Here is a 19,826-nt window from a genome sequence, read left to right as displayed (position 1 = left end):
TTTTTCATATTGGAAAGGGGTATCCAAAATATGGGATAGGAGAATGGAAATTATTGATGTTCTAGAGAGGCCCTCTTTGGGTTTCAGGATTTAGCTGGCCAAGAAACCATCTGGAGGTTGTAGGTTTCTGGAAAATAATCTTAGTGTGTGAAACTTTTATAGAATATCAAATAGAGCCTTAGGTGTCCTTTAGGGTTAACAGGAATGGTAGTGGTTGAGATTTGGCAAACCATGCCAATTAGCAGTATCTAGCTGAAACTTGTGTAAGAGTAGCCTCCAGAATAGCTTCTCTACTCTATTTGAACTCTCTTAACCACTGATACTTTATTTTTTTACATTTCTTTTCTCCTTTTTTTTCACAAAGGCATTGTCGATCCCATAGTGCCAGGGCCAGGCTGGTGCCAGGGCCAGACTCGTCCCTGGGAGTCGTGTCCCATGTTGCCAGGGAGACTTTCACCGCCTGATATCATGTCGCATGTAGGGGGGAGGGTAATGATTTTCCTTGCTCAGTTGGGCTCAGAGAGAGAGGCCACATCTCAGCAACAAAAGAGGTTTTCTGGAAATAACTCTTAGGCATAACTATAGATAGGCTTAGCCTCTCCACTACAGAAATAAGCTTCATAAAAGCAAGCCTCAAGGTCAAAGTCTAGGCCTATTGACTTGGAAGTCCCTAATGTTTGAAACAGTATCAGGGGTTTCCCTGGTGGTAAAATTTAATAGCTCCATATATTTTTTCTCCAGTCCCTCAAGGGACTTTGCCAGTGCTCTTTAATTATCTGCTCAACATAGTCTGGGATATATCGGGTGTTACATTAAGCTGTACAAAATTACAAGCTCTCATTCCCATTCTGGGCTCCATGTCTTCTTGTTCTGTTTTATTATTTTCTTCCATTCTGCTGAAAAAGAAGACTTTTTTTAGAAAATGGTAATTTAATCATCTATTCATGGAAGACCGTTTATTGATGTGGAATGATGAGGTATCAGTAAAAAGTAGGTAAGAAGATTTATAAAATTTCACAGTGGAAAATGTCTGGAAAAATACACACCAAAATGTTATGGTAGTGATCTCTGGCAGGTAGAGTTTGAGTGATTTTTAATTTCTTCTTTTTATTTATTTAAAATTTCCAACTTTGTGTAGTGAATATGTATTTAATCACAAGTCACTGATATCAGAGTCTTTCCTGTTTTAAAAAGGGGGAAGGGATTTAAGAACAGAAAGATATTAGTGTCCAGTGGGAAAGGAATTAGCTCTGAGGGGAATAGAGTTATGGAAAGAAGTAATTGTGCATTTGGCCTTGAGTCACTTCTGTACAAATAAATAGCGGTATTTGGAGGTGTTTTATTCTGTGCCTAACCACACACATATACACACATGCACACTAGAAAGTGAAATTATTGTTAAACCATGTGGAATACAGCAGTCCTTTGAGTAATTGATAAAAAGTTTTTAAAGTGTGTGTTTTTATTAAATAGAGGAAGTTCATTCTCAAGGTCTTCTTCATTCAGTGAGGTACCACTGACTGGCAACAACTTTCATTTCTTACATATAATCCCTTTGAGTTGCACTGAAATGGCGCAGGATGAATCCTTCATTAAAAAAGGATTCTCTACATTCTGTGTGACTATTTAGTAACCAGTTTTTCGAAGTGATAGTGCTTGAGTAAACCGTTCACTTCCTGCTTCTTAAAACATGAGTCATCATGATTGATTTTTATGTTTCTCATAAAGGGAAATAGAATCAACTAAAAGCAGGCTTTAAGTGTGACGATGTAGACAGGAACTAGTTAATTTACTTAACAAATATGTATTGACTATTTGTTTACTCTCTGTTGGCAGTATGCCAGATGATCAGAAGCGTGTCAGATAATTTATAATCCCTATTTTTTAAGGGGTTCTTGGACCTGCGACTGACCAGATTCATGTATTGAACCAGCACAGAGCCTGCTGCCCACAGGTATATTCCCCAGAAGGGCAGAAATGTTTGGTTCCAATTTGTCACATGCCTGGAATTTTACCATTTAGTGATTCATTTGGACTCATCATTCTCTTTAATAAAGAAATCCATTAGCCCTATTCAATCTTTTTTCCTTCTAATGCTTGGTTAAGATGGCTGCACTGAGGAAATTCAGTGGCCAATAAGTATGTTGAACCTCAGTTATATGCAATGTACAATGCTAGTTTTGCACCAAGAGTTATCAGAGTAACAGAAGGTCTTTTTCCTCAGAAAGAATGCGGGCTTTAGAGACTCTTATCTCTACAATTTAAGAATAATAGCCACAACTTTAAATCGATGTTACATTTCTTGAATTTTATAGCTGTACTTATTAAGGTGGTTCATAAGTGAATGTCCTTGTTCTTAGAAGTATATATGGAAGTGTTAAGTATTAGAGGAGCACAATGTATGCAACTGTTCTCAAGTATAGATGAGAATATAGATAGACAGAAACAGACAGACAGGCAGGCAGCAGGCAGACGTAGTGATATAACAAATGTGGCGTGCTAATAGTTGGTAAATTTGAATATCAGGTTGGGGGTATCATGGAGTTCTGTGCATTTAAAGAATTATTTTTACAACTTTCCTGTGTTTGAAGTTATTTCAAAATAAAAAATGATAATTGTCACAGCTAACATTTATCATGCATGTATCGACTGCCAGGCCCTGTGTCAAGGGCTGTACATGTATTATCTTATTTAATCCTTATGATAGTTGTATGAGATGAGTACTGTTACAATCCACACTTAGCAGAAGAGAAAGCTGAGACTCAGTGAGGTCATCAACATGCTGAAAGTTACTCAATCAGTGGGTTCTGGATTTTTATTTGAACCAGGCAGTATGATTCTTGGGCTGGTATTCATTTTGAAGTTCAATTTCTTCATAAAAAAATGAATAATGGAGCGGTGCAATAGTGCCTCAGTGAGAGAATCCTCGCCTGCCATGCCAGAGACCCGGGTTCGAATCCTGGATCCTGCCCATGCCAAAAAAAGAATAATACCACTTCCTTCATTCACTCAACAAAGGTTTATTGAACTTATACTATGTTCAAAGAATTTTTGTGGTAAACATGACCACAGATCTCAGTCCTCATTTTTATGTTTTAAATAAGTTTTATCTTATGTAGCAGGATAAAACCGACTGATTAAGTAGTAAGCCAGCCTCATAGTGTTGTTATGCATATAAAAATGCCCAACACAATGTGTCACATAGTAGATACTCCACACATATTCCCAGGAAACTTTCAATCCAGTGGGAAAGATAAAAAACACACACAAGTAACTATAATTCAAATTATATTTTGTGGCAAAAGCTTTAGGAGAAGTTCACCCAGATTCACAGTTCACCCAGTTTCACATTACTGTGAAAGTCCAGAGAAAGGAGAAATTACTTCTAGTTGGTAGGCTGTGGGAAGTTTTAGTGGATAAGATAATATCTTGGCTTAGCATCTTGAAAGGGTGGGTTTTTTGTGAGATACATTGCACATTCAAAAATAGCATGTGCAGAGATGTAGAGGAGGTAATGTTTAGACCATGTTTGGGGACTAAAGGATGGTTCTGTTTATTGGTGGAAGGTAATAATGGGAGATATGACTGAAAAGATAGGATGGAACCAAAATCATGGAAATGAGAGTTTTGACTGGGTTTAGGGAGGAGAGGTAGGTAATTTGTGGTATAAAGCATGGGATAAGGATGATCAAGATGAGGTAGGATGCTGTAGTTGGGAGCTGTGGACAACATGTAGGCTTTTGGCACCTGGGCCAAGCCTACCAGGAGTTGGGAGATGGTTGCAAAGGGAGAGGGATAAGAATGTCAAAGGTTGTTTATGTTCCCTATTCCCCATGAAGGGAGACCGATCTTTTCTCCTTCTCTTGCTCTGAGACACCAAACTCGTTTATATTCTTGGCTCTGTATCTGGCTTTGCTTCATTATGGGCTCCATAGGCTTTGTGGAGAGCCAAATGACATAGCCTTTTTTTAGAACTTTAAGTCTGTGGAAAAATATATTCTAAATGACTGACTTTATGCTTCAGCTTTTGAAATGTGTTTGGTTTGTACGTTGAAGACTGTCTTTACTATATTTCAGATGTATTAACACAATTTATTAGGTTTGAAGCTGACCAGTACAGTTAACATTGTCTATTACTTTGGTTAAAAAGTATATACTAAAGTCCAGACAACTAGTTTAGAGATGATCTTTTGGAACACAGTCATTGTTTGAACTGGGGACTGCCTATCTACAATTCCCTCAACAGGCAACCATTGATAAAAATATGTGTCCTCTGTGGTGTTTTCCAAACTATTTATGAATCATCTGGGGTTCTTGTTTTAAAAATACAGATATTTAGGCCCCTACTCTGGAGATGCTAATTCACTAGGTTTGGAGAGGAGCGTGGGAATCTATGTTCCAAAATGAGCTCCAGGGAATTCTTAAAATCAGGCATATATGCAAACAACTTCATCAGAAGGTTCTGACTTTTCTCAGGTAAGAGGTTACTGTAGTTTTCAACTGAATTTAAACAGTGAAGGGAAAGAAAGAGGGATTTGTCTGGAATGTATGAGTACAGGCTGGTGGTTCAGGTGGTGAGAAATGTCCCCCAATATGGTTGGGGATAAGTGACAGGAAAATCTTACCAGCAAGCGTTAGGACCTGTGAGTAGCTGACAGCATTTCAACATAATTAACTTCTGGGATGAGTAGATGGAGAGATAGTCAGTAGAAATTTTCTTGGTCCTTCCCTTGGTCTTATGTTTGCTTGTTGCCTTTTGCCCTTCCCTGTGGCCTGGCAGCATCTTGAGACAACGTTTCTGATGCTGGAGATCCCCTGGAAGTGGGGCAGAACTGGAAGATCTGGCCCTGTGATCGGCCAGGTAAGGCCTGGGATTGACTGGTTGATCCGCTGGGAACCCCTGGCCTGTATTGATGATGCCGAAGAACTGGTTGCATAGTCATTAGCCTTTAGATTAAAATCAGTTCCATTTTTTATGATTTGGATAATTGGGTACCTTATGTAAGGGTGCTTACTATAGGGACTGAATAAAGAAAAATGGGAAATATTGATACTTGAGAATCTTGTAGAATTAGGAAAAAGCCAAGTTGAGGGCAAAAGTCATATTCTAGAAGAAGTGAATTGATATGAATATATGAAAAGTATGTGAAAAAATTTTTAAAAGTCTTCTGAATTTCTGTGTACATCTCAGCTCGTAGCTGGGAGAAAGTGTACAACTAAGGAAAGGACTTTTATAAAAATTTCAGTAATTCATTGTAGCTCTTAGAGTAGGCTACCAGTAGGAGCCTGTTTTCTAGATTGTTTTGTTTTTCTTCTGATTTGGTGCAGTATGAATGAGTGAAATAATATTATGTCTTTAATTAGGATTCTGTTGTTTTTTTTTCAATTAATCTGTGTCAGTAGCTTTAGCATTTGTATTAAATCATTTTCTTCATGAAAGCTTTTAATGAGGAAGCAAATTGATTGTATTTATATATTGGATTCTTGCCACTGCTATGTGTATTCAGTCGTGTCTTTTGAAGTATATTTTTGCTGGTCATCTTGTGGTTGGGCTTTGAAACTAGGCACTAGAAGAAAAAATTCTTAGCTTGGATGAAGGTTTTAATTTAACAAACTTTCTTATTTTTAACTTTCTCTTCTCTCTACTTCCCTTCTGTTGGGTTTTTTCTTTTTTCCTCTCTTTGCTTCATGTAAATAATTTACAGGAATATGAAGGCACCCTCAGTTTGTTTGGGTAAAATTCACACTCTATAGCATTGAAGACAGGGCCTTGTATGCCTTGCCCTCCCTTCCCTGAAATGTATTCTACACTCCACTGATATTTAATTCAGACAGGCTTGCTGTTTCTCACCTCTATTCACTTATTTTTTTTATTTTTTAATTTTTTTTTATTTTTTTTATTTTTATTATTTTTTAAGGAAAGACAGAGAGAAGGAAGGAAGGATAGAAGGAAGGAAGGAAGGAAGAAAGGGAAACATTTTCTTGTTTTATTGTATTCTGTTTCTCCGTTTTTGTTACATGGGCTGGGGCCGGGAATCGAACCGAGGTCCTCCGGCATAGCAGGCAAGCACTTTGCCCGCTGAGCCACCGCGGCCCGCCCCACTATTCACTTATTTAATAAGCATTTATTGAGCACAAACTATATGACACTGCCCCTCTAGTGTTCAGTGACATAGAGAGACAAGAAGATTAGAATGCAGTATTGTGGATGCTACCAACAAGTGAGTACAGGTATGCTGTACTAGTCACCTAGCACTGGTGTCTGCTGAGCCTGGAAGGACCATCAGGAGAAGAAGGGGTGTGGCACAGAAGGAAGGGTGCACAGGCAGGGTGCACTGGCAGCGAGAGCAGCAAAATGTGAGAGCCGGAGTATGAACAGAAGTTTTGAGTAATTTACTGGGGAAGACCTGAGAGCTGAGGTGAGTCATTGAAGAATGTAAGCAAGAGAATAAGATTGGGTTTGCATTTTAGGTTATTCAAATTGTGATGGTGCTAATGACAAACAGCTGATACTTATTGGATGCTTACTAAGTAACAGACCTAGTTTTTAAGTCTTTATGTGAATAATCTCACTTAATCCTCCTAGCAATTATATGAGAAAGGTATGGTTATTATTTCTGTTTTAAAGATGAGAAAGCTAAGGCTGCAGTTAAGTAACTTGTCTAAAGAATCACGGCTAGAAGATGGAGGAGCTGGGACGCCAACCCAGACCTGTCTGCAAAGCCTTTGCTCTTTACTGTCACTGCACTGCCCTCTCCATCAGCACTGAGGAGAATGGAGAGGCGCAAGATGATAGCAGGAAGACTGCTAGGGCATGGTTAAATTATAGACTCTAAATATCTTAAAAAAAAAAAAAAGGGGGAGAGCCATTGCAGGGTCTCTGCTTGCTTGCCTGCTTGCTTGTTTGTTTTTAAGGATAGGAATGATGTCCACCATTATCAAATCTGGCAGAAATGTACAGTATGGATCGGAGGGAGAGAAATTGGGAAGGACTTTAAAAAGCCACCGGAGAGCAGGAGAAGGGACAAGAATTTTGAGAATAGACTTGGAGACAGGCTGGGAATTGAGTGTCAAGAGAAAGGTTAGAAGTGACTTTTAGTTCCAAAATTGTTTGTTGGAGAAAACAAAGCACCACTGACATACAGAGAACTCTAGCTGATGACCATATTTTAAAATGTGTATTTGGCTTTTGCTCTGCCATTTTTGTCACTGTTGATGCTTGGGGATTTTATTTTTATTTTTATTTTTATTTTTTATTTATATATTTATTTTATTTTTATAAATAAAAATAAAAATAAAATTATTAAATGCTTCAGGTTAATAGCTACTCTTCAACCAACAACACTTTTCATTATCTGATTAGTGGCTAATATTTTTTTAAAAAATCAGTTCATTAAATTATATTTGGTTGCCTGTTATGGCAGAGAGTACGGGGAGTGTGTAGGCATGCAACCAAGAATCCCTGCCCTCTTTTTTTCTACTTTAGCTTTGCAAGCAAGGAAAAGTTATAAAGAAGGGGAGGAAATATTAGAATATAGGTTTCCATTGTCAGCATTGCAATGAGAGAGAAAAAGAATTTTTTAATGAAGAAGAGCTCCCAGGTTTCTTACTGTTAGTAAGAGTGGACACAGCGATTCCATGTAGTGATAGTGTTATAGAAGACTCCAAAGTGCATAGGGGTTTATTTATTAATTCATTAAAAACATTTTTTTGTCTGGTAAAGGACTTTAACTTTGGCTATAGATTAGTTAAATTGTTAACATCAGATAATTTTGCTTATTATTTGATAAAAGTTTAATTGGAATCATTGTATTTTTTATTTTCTAAATTTATTTTCATTATTTGTATTAGAGAAGTTGTAGGTTTACAGAAATGTAACCACTGTATTTTGTATAGTAGGGGAATATCGGGTTGGTTGTGCATCAGGGTGGATTTTTAAAATTTATGGATAAAGACTCAAGACCACAGAACTATTGCATCCCAAATACGAACCCAGAATTTTTTAATAATAGGCCTGTTCTAGTTTGATAGCTGCCAAAATGCAATATACCAGAAATGGAATGGCTTTTTAAAAGGGAGAATTTAATAAGTTGCTAGTTTACAGTTCTAAGGCCGAGAAAATGTCCCAATTAAAACAAGTCTAAAAAAATGTCCAATCAAAGGCATCCAGGGAAAGATACTTTGGTTTAAGAAGGCCAATGAAGTTCAGGGTTTCCCTCTCAAGTGAGAAGGCACATGGTGAACACAAGTCAGGGCTTCTCTTTCAGCTGGAAGGGCACATGGTGAATACAGCATCATCTTCTAGCTTTCTCTCCTGGCTTCTGGTTTCATGAAGCTCCCCAGGAGGCGTCTTCCTTCTTCATCTCCAAAGGTCACTGGCTGGTGGACTCTCTGCTTCATAGTGTTGCTCTCTCTGAATCTCATTCTCCAAAATATTTCCTCTTTTATAGGACTTCAGAAACTAATCAAGACCCACGCAAATGGGTGGAGACATGTGATCCCCTAATCCGGTTTAACAACCATTCTTAACTAAATCACATCAACCGGGGAGATGATCTCATTACAGTTTCAAATATACAGTATTGAATAGGGATTATTCTACTGTTATGAAATGGGATTTATATTAAAACGTGACTTTTCTTAGGGGGCATACTTCCTTTCAAACCAGCGCAAGGCCCTTCTATACTTGGGTTATATGCTTAATGTCTGTAGTTATCACAGTATTTGTTATTTACTATCTCAGATATCTCTTTGTAATGAAATATCTCATATTTTGGACTAAATTGTAAGCTCCTTGTAGGTAGGCACTAGATCTTGTGCTTTTGATAGAATTGAAGCTACAGGGGTCACTAGCTCCCCTCCTGGGACCGTCCCATTCCTGAGACTTCCACCAGATGGTGCTCTTTTCCCATTTCAGTAATCGGGCGTCCCTGCCACATTACGCTTTGCCACTTCCCATTCCTTCTGCAAATTAATATATGGTATACATGCAGTAGAAAGAGTCAGAATTTGAAAACATCGTGAATCTTCCCAAGTGAGATAAAAGTTATAGGAAATATATTTAGTGTGCAGACTATTAGCATTGCTCAGCAAACCCATTTCCTTGGGTATAAATCACTCTCTGCCACATGACTCACTGACAAGATTAGCTTTAAGGGATTTTCCTAGTCTTATCAACTTGCCATTGAAGTTCTATTCAACCAGGAGTTCACTTGAATCTTAAGAGTCCATCTCTAAAGCCAGAGTAACATTTAGATGTTATTCTTTGCAGTGTGTTTGGAGATAGCCACTACCAGAGAACATAAATGCTCAAGAGAGAAATAGAAGTCTCTGGACAGTGAATATTGCAGACAGTCTCTGCATTCTGAAGCCATCACTGTTTTGGTACAAAAATCGAATATGCGATTTAGACATCGCGTCATCAAGAAGAAATTTGATTTTGTCCTGTTCACTAAGGCAGGGAGTATATGAAGTGTTTTAAATTTCCATAAGTCACAGGTAAAATAACACTCTTGATATGTCAGTTGTCTGGCAAAAAAGATTCACCTAAATGTTCTAGATTCTATAATTTTAATCACAGATGTTGACCTTTCTGGATAGCTAGTTTTATAATGCCACAGCAGCCTTATTCAAAGCTAACACAGTGAGTCTTATCATTTGGGGGGCTTGGGGGCCTTAAATTTTGACACTTTGGGAAATCTAATGAAGATCGTGACCTCTACTCCAAGGGAAAAAAACACATACCACTTTTCACCCACAATTTTAGGGAGTTCATGCATCCCCTGAAGCCCAATTGTGGGCTCTAAGTTAATGACCTCTGATCTAAGCACTCCTTAGTACCCATAAACTGTCTAATAAAACAATTACACTTCTTAAGCACTAGATTTATTTTCTATGTTACAACTAATGGGAAAGCAGTTAATATGGAAGTTAAGAGGTTGGGCTTTGGAACCAAGTAGACCTGGATTTTGCCACTAAATGGAAGAATAAGAAATTTCATTCTTCCATTTTAATTTTTGCAGGAACATGTGAAAATGGATTTATTTTGACTGAATGTGAAAATAATAATCATCAAGATGGTTGAATCATTTTCTCGTTCTGTCCTAAGATTTTTTCAGTTTCAAATATCATTTACATGATCCTGATGTTGTTGTGTATGGATATTGCAGGGCAGTGATAACTGTAATTTCATACTGAAGCCGAAGCTTCAAAGAGAATATTAAAAAAGTGTTGGTTATCTAACCGCTCAGGCCTGATAGGAAATTCTGAGGCTTTCAGGATAAACACAGTACTGTGTGTGTGCCCATGAATGCTTTTTTTCTATATACTTTGAGGTTTTTTTGATTTTGGTTTAAGATTCTAGTTTCAGACTTGTTGCACTCTGCCTGAGGAAGAACCATTTTCTGAGTGAAGGGTAAAAATTGGAAGATGTAGCAGGATTTGACTAAATGTCTCCTGAAGAGTGTCAAATTCTCTAATGTGAAATCATATTCCCAGGGGACATGATGAAGACCATCCAAGGGAATATGTTTAACAAGACAAGATCAAGACCTTGAATGTGTCAGGCAGAGAGTAATCCACGGCATCTTCCATTGAGGAATGAAATTGCTCACCTTTTGGCCTTTCCTTTTTTAATACTTTTTTTTTTTTTCATGGACAGGCACCAGGAATTGTACCTGGGTCTCCAGCATGGCAGGCAAGAACTCTGCCTGCTGAGCCACTGTGGCCCGCCTGGCCTTTTCTTTTTTTGCCTTCTGTGAACTCTAGAAGAGATTTTTGTTCTTTCTGTTGTTGTTTCTTAACAGACTTTCTTTAGGGTTATTATGTAAATTCATACTTAGAATAAAAGGAGAGCGAGACAGTTCTGCAGGTGAAATCATTGCCTTCGCAAGTGACATCCAGCGGTGAAAGTTTCCCTGGTGACATGGGAGATGACTCCCAGGGATGAATCCAGGTCTGGCACTGTGGGATTAACAATTCCATCCTGACCCAAAGGGGAAAAAGAAGTGTAACTAATAAAATATCAGTGGCTGAGAGAGTTGAGAGGCTACTCTGGAAGTTGCTCTTATGCAAACTTCAGTTAGAACTTGCTACTTATCATAACCTGCTAATCCTCAACCAGGACCATTCCAGCCAATCCTAAAGAACACCTAGGATAATATATAAAATTCCACAAGGGTTCCATGAACTAGAGTAACTTTTCAGAAACCTACAGCCTCCAGATGGGTTCCTGGTCCAGATAAGTCCTGAAACTTAGAGGCTATAGCCTCTCCAGAACATCAGATAGTTCCATCTCCCTACCCCAAATTAGTGACAGACCCTTCCAATATGAAAAATTTAGAATTGCCATAACCGAAACACCCCTAAAGAGAGGTAAGGAAAGATCAAAAGTGATGATGGAGTCATACAGAGAAGATAAGATTTAACAGATGAATATGAATGCTGAATCATTAAATTGATATCTCTTTTAGTCTCCAATATTTTAGAGCAGCTAGAATTAAAAACCTAAAATCATGGAATTGTAACCCATGTCAAACTCTGAGATATGTTCTACAACTAGACTGTGCTTTGAAATTTATAGCCTTTTTGTATATATATTATTTTTCATACATACAAAAAGAAGAAAATAAAGTCGATTGTGATGATAAAAAAGTATTTAAACCCTCTAGCCTCCTATATTCTGGAGCAACTAGAAGGAAAAATATGAGAGGATGATATGGTAGCCCATGACAAACTCTGGGAATCTATCCTGTAACTACTTGTTGAAGAGTGCTTTGGAAACTATTGCTTTTTTCTTTCTTTGCTTTATATATATGTTATAATATACAATTTAAAAAATTAAAAAAAAAAAAGGAGAAGGAGAAAAGATAGGGGAGCAGGATAGATTTATACCTTCTATAAAAGAAAGGAACATTCTCCTTTATTCCACTCCTTAAGTTCTAATAGGATTTTTATTGACCAAGATATTTAATTACAATATTTTTGATAATAAAGCAGATTCCACTAAGACATACGTGCTACTTTATTTATACTGTTAAATTGAGTTCTTTCTTTATAATCAGACTTCTTTAAAAATATGTACTTTTGAGAGAAAATTCAAATATGAATTTTTAATATCATCTTTCTTCTTAACTAACAAAAGAAACCAGGAACATTTTACAGTAGCTACCGAGGGAACCCAGGAATATGCATGTGTTGGAGGGGGGTATCGAAGAGGAGCCTGAGACCATCAGTGGCGTATTTCACCTATCTAACAATTTGCCTTGGGTTGGTCCTTTAACTGCCACTGTGTGACTAGATTTTTTTCTGGGCCAATAAATGAGAAAACAGTGATTAACAAAGTTCCTGCTGTTGCCATCATAAACATTTTGAAAGGAAGAGTTTGTGTGTGTATAGGTGTACATCCTAATTTCTGTTTATGCTGAATTAGAGGTTGTGCAATGATTGGAATTGGGGACTAGGGAAATGCCTCAAAAGAAATTGGGAAATAGCATGTAAGTTGGTAATTGCTCACCCCTTTGATGATTTCTTCATTTAGTTGTGGTTTAAGAGGAAGGGGTTTTAAGGTAAACTCTTCATGGTGGCCAGGTACAGTGGAAAGCTCCACCCACTGCTGTTGGGTGGAGATCAACCCATCATATTTATATATGCAACTTATTTGTTGCAGCCTACCAATTCCAATTTATATATGCCCTTACACTGACATAATCATCCCATCCAAAGTATTGCAGCTTTAGATATCCCACCCTTTGATCTTCTCTGCCCTACATCCCCTTATCTACTGCAGAAGTCAGTCCTGGACTTTCTTTGCCCTTTAACTCAGATATCTTATATTTCCCTTTATATAATTATTACCTCGAAACTGTTCCTGAGAAAAGAAGAGTCACCCATGAGGTTTCTCTTCCACCTTCTCTTCCTCATCTCTGATATTTCCTCCAAATTCAGGTATGAATTTTGGTAACATTCCTTACTGATCTCCTTCTCTATTTTGGAGTAAGTAAATAATCTAGCTACTCACTAGTTTGATGTGCCATCCCAAAGTAACCAAACCTTATTTTGGTCATATGTGTATGTATGTGTGTGAATGTCTGTGCATTGGAGGACATACCATTGTCACCTATCCATTGCCTTTTTCTTAATTGTTTTTTTGGATTATGGACTCTTTTTTTTCTTTCTTTCTTCTTTTTTTGGGGGTGGGGGGTGGGGGGAGGAACATGGGTCCTGGAATTGAATCCAGGTCTCCTGCATGGCAGGTGAGAATTCTAACACTGAACTACCCTTGCACCGCCATGAACTCTTAAGACTTTGATGAAAACTATGGACATTCTCCCCAGGAGAAAAAGATGCTCATGTGCACATATACACTGCTGAGAGGTCAAGAGAAGAATGGAAAAAATATCCATTCTTTTTAGTGGCATGAAGATCACTGAGTCCATAATAAGAATTTAGATAAAGTGACTATGAACCAGATTAAAGTATTTTGAGGAGTGAGAGCGGGTGCGGAAATAAAGAGAGCAAGTTCAGACACCTCTTTTGAAAATTTCACTGTGAAGGGAGGGGAAAGAGGACAATACATGGAAGGATGTCAGGGGTAGGGGGGCGATGTGAGGGTGAGTTTGCTTTATTTTTACACAAGCATAAATGCTGATGGAAAGAGCCTAGTTGAGGGGAAGAGGTTGAATACACAAGTGAGAAAATCGATAGAGAATAATCTAAGGTTCCTGTGAAGGCAGGAGAAAATGGTATTCAAAGAAGAATAGACTTTTGTGGGTAACCACCATATATAACCATATATTACTTCTGTGGGGGAGAATGCAATTTAGGTTCCAAATAAATGACTTACAAATGATCTTTTTCACCATTGTCATTTTATTAGTTTTAGACTTCAAGGGTTGCCAGTTTTGCCAGTCATTTCTTAAAATAAAAGAGGAGGTGGAATTACATAGTAGACTCCAAGAACCCCAGTCTTGAATTGTGTACTGAAATGTTTGATGCCCTTGAGTCAACTGTTCATACTTCAGCTATAAAATTAATAATTTAGGCTTAGGAGGAATTTGGAGATGTGTTGGGAAGTGTTTGGTTGTCGCAACAAACGGGAGTGCCACCGATATTTGGTGTTCAGGACTAGTGATGTCCTGTAATACACAGTTACAGGTTATCACAACCCAGATTTTCCTGTCCAAAGCTCTTAGAGCTCTTGATGAGAAACCTTGGGCCACCGCTAGCGGACCTCTGAGAGCCTTTCCAGCTCTAATGACAGTATTATCTAAGGTGTTACAGTGAGTTAAATTCAGCTTTGAGCGTTTGAAACAATCTTTCAAATCTCAGGGACAGCCCTTTGATGTTCTTGGAGAGTAGCGATTTTGCCTGTTTTTGACTATTTAGCAAGCTTTTGGACTGGGTGCCATAGCTACTTTCTAGGAACCAAGATTGAAAAATAATTAAATACAAGTTTGACTTATCTCCATTTTTACCTTGTGTTTCAGGTACTACTGGGAGTTTCAACCCCACGGTGAGTTCTCTGACTATTCATGGTATTGCACTTAAAAACGTGTAGTTGATATTGTTTACTTCTGTCTCTTCTAAATAAGCTTTTCCACAGAGTGGCATTAGCAGTTCTGAGGAAAGTTAGTGGAGTGTTTAATTAACCTTCACCCTGCTGGGCCCCCTGCCTTGCTTTTTTTAGCAACAAGAGGCTCCATTGTTTCTGCCTTCTGAGTGGATTGTTGCTAAATTATTTTATAGAGCCAAAATATAATATACTTTTATTCCTTTTGCTTTGTTAGATGCAAACAGGATCCGGTAGCTTTCAAATAAAATGGTGGCTGAGTTCATAATAAAAATGTTGGAAAGGTTCCAACTCAGCTAATCCTTCATTTGCTCCAGAAATAATTTCCAGTATGTTACCTCCTCGATCACAGAGCTCTTCCACACAGCCTGCCTGTCTGGCAGCAGAGAAATGTCAGAAATGGAGCAGTGCTGTAATTCCCACTAGAACAGTGTTATCACATTTTAATATGAGCCTCACTGCAGCCTTCGTACTTCTAATTGCTTTCAAACCATTGTTTTCCTGCTTTTGCTTGATGAATCCTGCATCTGGCATGATTCTAAGAAATACAACAGACAGCTGTATGCAAAATAATAAAAAAAAAAAGGACACGATCGGACACATTTTTAAAAGGGTCAAAAATTGAAACTTTTTCTGAATTCAAACACTTTGAATGGATGTCTTTAACGTGTATATACTTTAAAGTTTGATGAATCTTCTTTGTCCTCTGGTTGAGAATGCCAGAAACATTGATCTGAATATTAATGATCTTAATTCATTATAAATGGAGGATTTTTATTTTCTCAAAAATCACAGAGTTTTAGATCAAACTGCGAATAGTTTTATTAACTATTTTGCCCTATGACTTTTTTTAACCAGTTGTGAATTTTTTCAATACTTTTTCTTCTCTTAATGTTATCAGTGTATCCAGTGTCAGTAAAAAGTAATACCTTAAAGAAATTCAAGTTGTGAATGAGATATTAGTTTTATGATTTTTATTTTCCTCCCTCACACTGTTCTATGTTAAACTTTCTCTAAAAGCCAAACTTAAGAAAGAAAAATCATGTATTTTTAAAGCTTTTTTGGTCTTGTAAGTTAAAATTGAAATCTTTATAATAACGTAGTATGGTGTTACTACATATTTCCCCATCATGTGCATTTATAGTCGAAAACATAGATTATATGGTAGGGAATTATATGTAATAATGTAGCAGTTTGCGTTGCAGGTTGCAAAGTGTGCTATTCAGGGAATGGCCCTATAGTTCAGGGCCAAAATCCACAGGGTGCAGAACAGAAATGCGAACTGGCAGAAATTTGAGGGTAGAATTAATTACCTAAAGGAGAAGTAAAGAATTAGTGTCAGAATTGTGGTACAGTAAAGTTGAGAAGAGAAAATAATTTTAGAATTTCGCATAAGAGACCGTATGCACTAAAGAGACACAGGCACATCTCACCAGATTCTTGTGGTAGTGGCATCACAGTTGTCTTCCGGCACAGGGCAGTTTCCACATACACCTTCCCTCAGAGAGAGGGCAGAGGGAGAACAGCCGTTTGTTCAAAACAGAAAACTATATTTGCTTCTTTACAGTGACTGAATATAAATAGCAAAATATTCATTCATTTGGAAGTAAATGCAAAGAAAGTTCAGATAGAAAACTCCATATTTGTTGTGTCCTCCCCCCTGCCTTGCTCTTCCCCCTATAGACATTTTTGGGGTGGGGGGAGGGTGGGTAGAAATACCTTTCACCTTGCCCTTTTGATTAGATCTTAGTTGAATGAAATGGGTGGGGTAGGTAGGAGCAGTAACAGGTCTATATAAGGTACCATAAGATATTTTAGGATTGTGAAAAGAATAGGAAGATGTAAGAACACACTTGTATTCTTCAGGTTATTTGGAATAAATATAGACTGGTGCCTGGAAGAAAAAAAATCCTTAATTATGAATGATCCCTTATCCCTTATTGATAAAATCCCTTTATTAGCACACATTTATGGTAAAGTGTGATGTCATGTAGAGCTCTGAAGGGGTAGTGCTTAAAGGAAGCCTCTTGGGCGAATGAACCACCCAGATTTAGAGAAGAATTGACAAGCACATTTCCTTATCCAACATTCCATTCAGTTCCCAGTTTAATGTCGTTGGAAAAGTGACCCCTGACTATTTAAGGAGAGTCTCATCCCTGTTCTGGAGTGGAAACATGGCATGGTAGAAAGTGCATGGACTTTGTAACAACCTGACAGACTTGGCTTTCTGTGGCAGCTACAAGGAAAATCTGAGAGTGTGGAATGGTAGCCCATGACACACTCTGGGATCTGTCCTGTAACTACTTGTTGAAGAGTGCTTTGAAAACTATTGCTTTTTTCTTTCTTTGTATATATGCTATATTATACAATAAAAAAGTAAAAAAAAAATGAGGGAGAGATTAAGGCATTTTCTGATAAATACATGCTGAAAAAATTTGTCATCAATACACCTGCCCTACAAACAATGCAAAAAAGAGTTCCTCAGACTGAAATGAAATGAAACTAGACAGTGTATTGACGTGACATAGTGAAAAAAATTAACGTCAAAAAAAGTAACCATTTGAGTAATTTTAAATACCTGAAATTTTGTATTGTATTTTTGCTATGTAATGCCACTTTTTACTTCTTCAGGTTCTAAAATGTAAATACATAAAAAGTAATGATAAAAGGTGGGCCACAGTGACTCAGCAGGCAGAGTTCTCGTCTGCCATGCCAGAGACCTGGATTCAATTCCTGGTGCCTGCCCATGCAAAAAAAAAGGAATGATAATATGTGGTTTTGAATGTACATTTAATGGTATATTATGTAGGAATTACAAAAAATGGTGGGGGAAGGGAAGGGTACAGGAACAGATTTTTTATATGGATTATATTACGTAGTATAGTAATAATATCTTTCATTAGTTGTATCACAGGTACCACACTAATGCAAAATATTAATAACAGGGAAATTCATTTGGGTGTGGAGGGGATATAATACTGTACTTTCTGCATGACTTTTCTGTAAACCAAAACTGCTCTAATAAAACAAAAAATGTTGCAAAGGAAAAAAAAAGAAAAGAAACTTCATACCCATTCCAGGGCCCAAGCACTTCATTGTTTATTTTACTTTGTCATTGAAGGGTTGTTATGAGGCTTAGTGGTCATGTGTGTAATTACCTAGCCTAGTGCCTGGACAATAATAAAATGTCATTTCTATTTATGATAGTGTTAATGGTGATTCTTTCCTTCACGTTTCCATTCAAGTCTTATTTGGTCCACTGTCCATTTTTTGAATGATTTTCACTAAATAATTAAATATAGGGAAAAATAAAACGATCCAACAAATGCCTTACTTTAGTATAGAAAGGAGAGTTCTTTTAACTAGCTCAAATATGACTGGAGAACATTGGGAAGGCTTTTTATTTTACAATAAGACAAAGGACTTCTCTGACAATTCAAATTCTGTTTACTTTATTATTTATTTATTTATTTGCCTGGCCAGGCACTGGGAATCGAACCTGGGTCTCTGACTCAAGTTCTGTTTACTTTAAAAACTTATTTTCTACTTAATTTTTCACTTAAAGTTACAAAGAAAAGACATTAGAATCTTTGCCATAGTATTTTTTACCATTTCAGTAAATGATCATATATCTAAAAAACAACATTGATCAGGTGTCTTAAAAAAAATACCAGTTTTGCCTCTTTGACCTGATGACCTTATTGCTTTATGGCATTGAGCAAACTGATTTCTTTCGTTTTGTTCCTGTTTTTCCTTTTATAAAAGGAGTTAATTTTTGTCAGTTATAATTTCATCAGTCCAGATTTCAAATCTGGGTACAATGTTTACAATATAAAATTTATTGCTATAACAAGCATCTGCATGAATATTAGATAGAATTGCCCACAACTGGACCCAGAATCTAAAACAAATGATATCATTATTAAGTAAAATTTTAAGAAAGACCATGGGAATGTTTTAAATGTATATAACAAATTATTTATCCAGTGGTCACTCAAATTACATTTGTGATATTGATAAATATGGACCTTTGAAATTTATTGCCAGTGTGCAAATCCTTTGAGCTTCTGTCTGGTTGGTATAGAAGCCTTTTGAGAAAATTATTTGGTATTTAAATATGAAAATTTTCTACTGTGTGAATCTTAACAATTTAATTGTGAAATGGCAAGCCTGTATTTCTTGTCAAAGCAATTAATGACTAAAAATATAGCTTGGCAAAACCATGTACTGCAAAGTGAATAAAGAAAATGTTATTATAAAGTCATGTTAACTATAGATTAAAAGAGATTTAAGAGGCATATCAACTAATGTGTGCCCCTTATATGTATCCTGAATCAAACAAACTAAAAAACAGATATGAAAGAATTAAAAATGTGAACATTGACTGGAAACTTTATTAAGAAATTACTGTTAATTTTTAGGTATATGGTATTGCGGTTATGTTTTTTTGTTAAAGTCTTTATCTATTGATAGAGACTGCTGTATTATTTACAGAGGGAGCGATAAGATGTCTGACATAGTATTCAAAATAATATGGGAAGAAGGCGAAAGAGAAGGGGGTGTACATTAAGCAAAATCAATAAAAAATTGGCAGTTGTTGAAGCTGGATGATGTATACATAGGGGTTCACTACACTGTTTTTTTTTTTCCCTACTTTTGTATATGCTTGAAATTCTCCATAATACAAAGTTAAAAGAAAAAGAATTTCAGAATGTGATTAATTTTTTAAAATGGCATTATCCTTTTATTTCTATTGTGATACCTAGTACATTAATGCATAAGATACTTTAGGTATCTTGGGCACAAAATACTTAAAATAGTGAGCTTTTTAAAAATTGTTATTTCTATATAAGAAAGTTAGTGTTTTGTGATGGGACAAACATGAGCTTTGAAATCAGACGTGAATTTGAATCCCAACTCTTTTACTTACAAGCTTTGTGAACTAAGGCATGTGATGTGACCTCAGACCTTCAGTTTCTTCATCTATAAAATTCTGCTAAAAATATCTACCTAACAATTGTTAGTTGTAATGAATTATGAGATGATGAATGTATGAGGAGTGCATGCCACATGGTAGCCACTTAATGGTAGCAAGTATTAGTTTTAGGTTTCAGAGTAGGGCTATGCACGTAAATGAACGTACAGGATCTTGACAACATATAATCCATCCATTCCAGCTGAACTCTTGTGTAGGCCATGCAACTCACCATGTATGTATTTGTAATTTTTGCATTTATAGGGTGTATGTGCAAAAATT

At 36.8% G+C, this 19,826-nt stretch overlaps 1 protein-coding gene across 1 annotated transcript in view; it reads left to right on the top strand.

Moving 5' to 3' along the window:
- The window catches only part of SKAP1 (src kinase associated phosphoprotein 1), a 312,290-nt gene that overhangs the window by 65,969 nt on the left and 226,495 nt on the right, over positions 1–19,826 (top strand). The window contains exon 3 of the mRNA XM_077164647.1: positions 14,487–14,512. Within this exon, the coding sequence (XP_077020762.1) occupies positions 14,487–14,512 (26 nt within the window). The remainder of the gene's footprint in view (positions 1–14,486; positions 14,513–19,826) is intronic.

Source organism: Tamandua tetradactyla, chromosome 6 (genome assembly GCF_023851605.1).
Source record: "Tamandua tetradactyla isolate mTamTet1 chromosome 6, mTamTet1.pri, whole genome shotgun sequence".
Lineage (NCBI taxonomy): Eukaryota > Metazoa > Chordata > Mammalia > Pilosa > Myrmecophagidae > Tamandua > Tamandua tetradactyla.
Note: the sequence above shows the minus strand (reverse complement) of the source record. Positions and strands in the feature narration are given on the sequence as shown.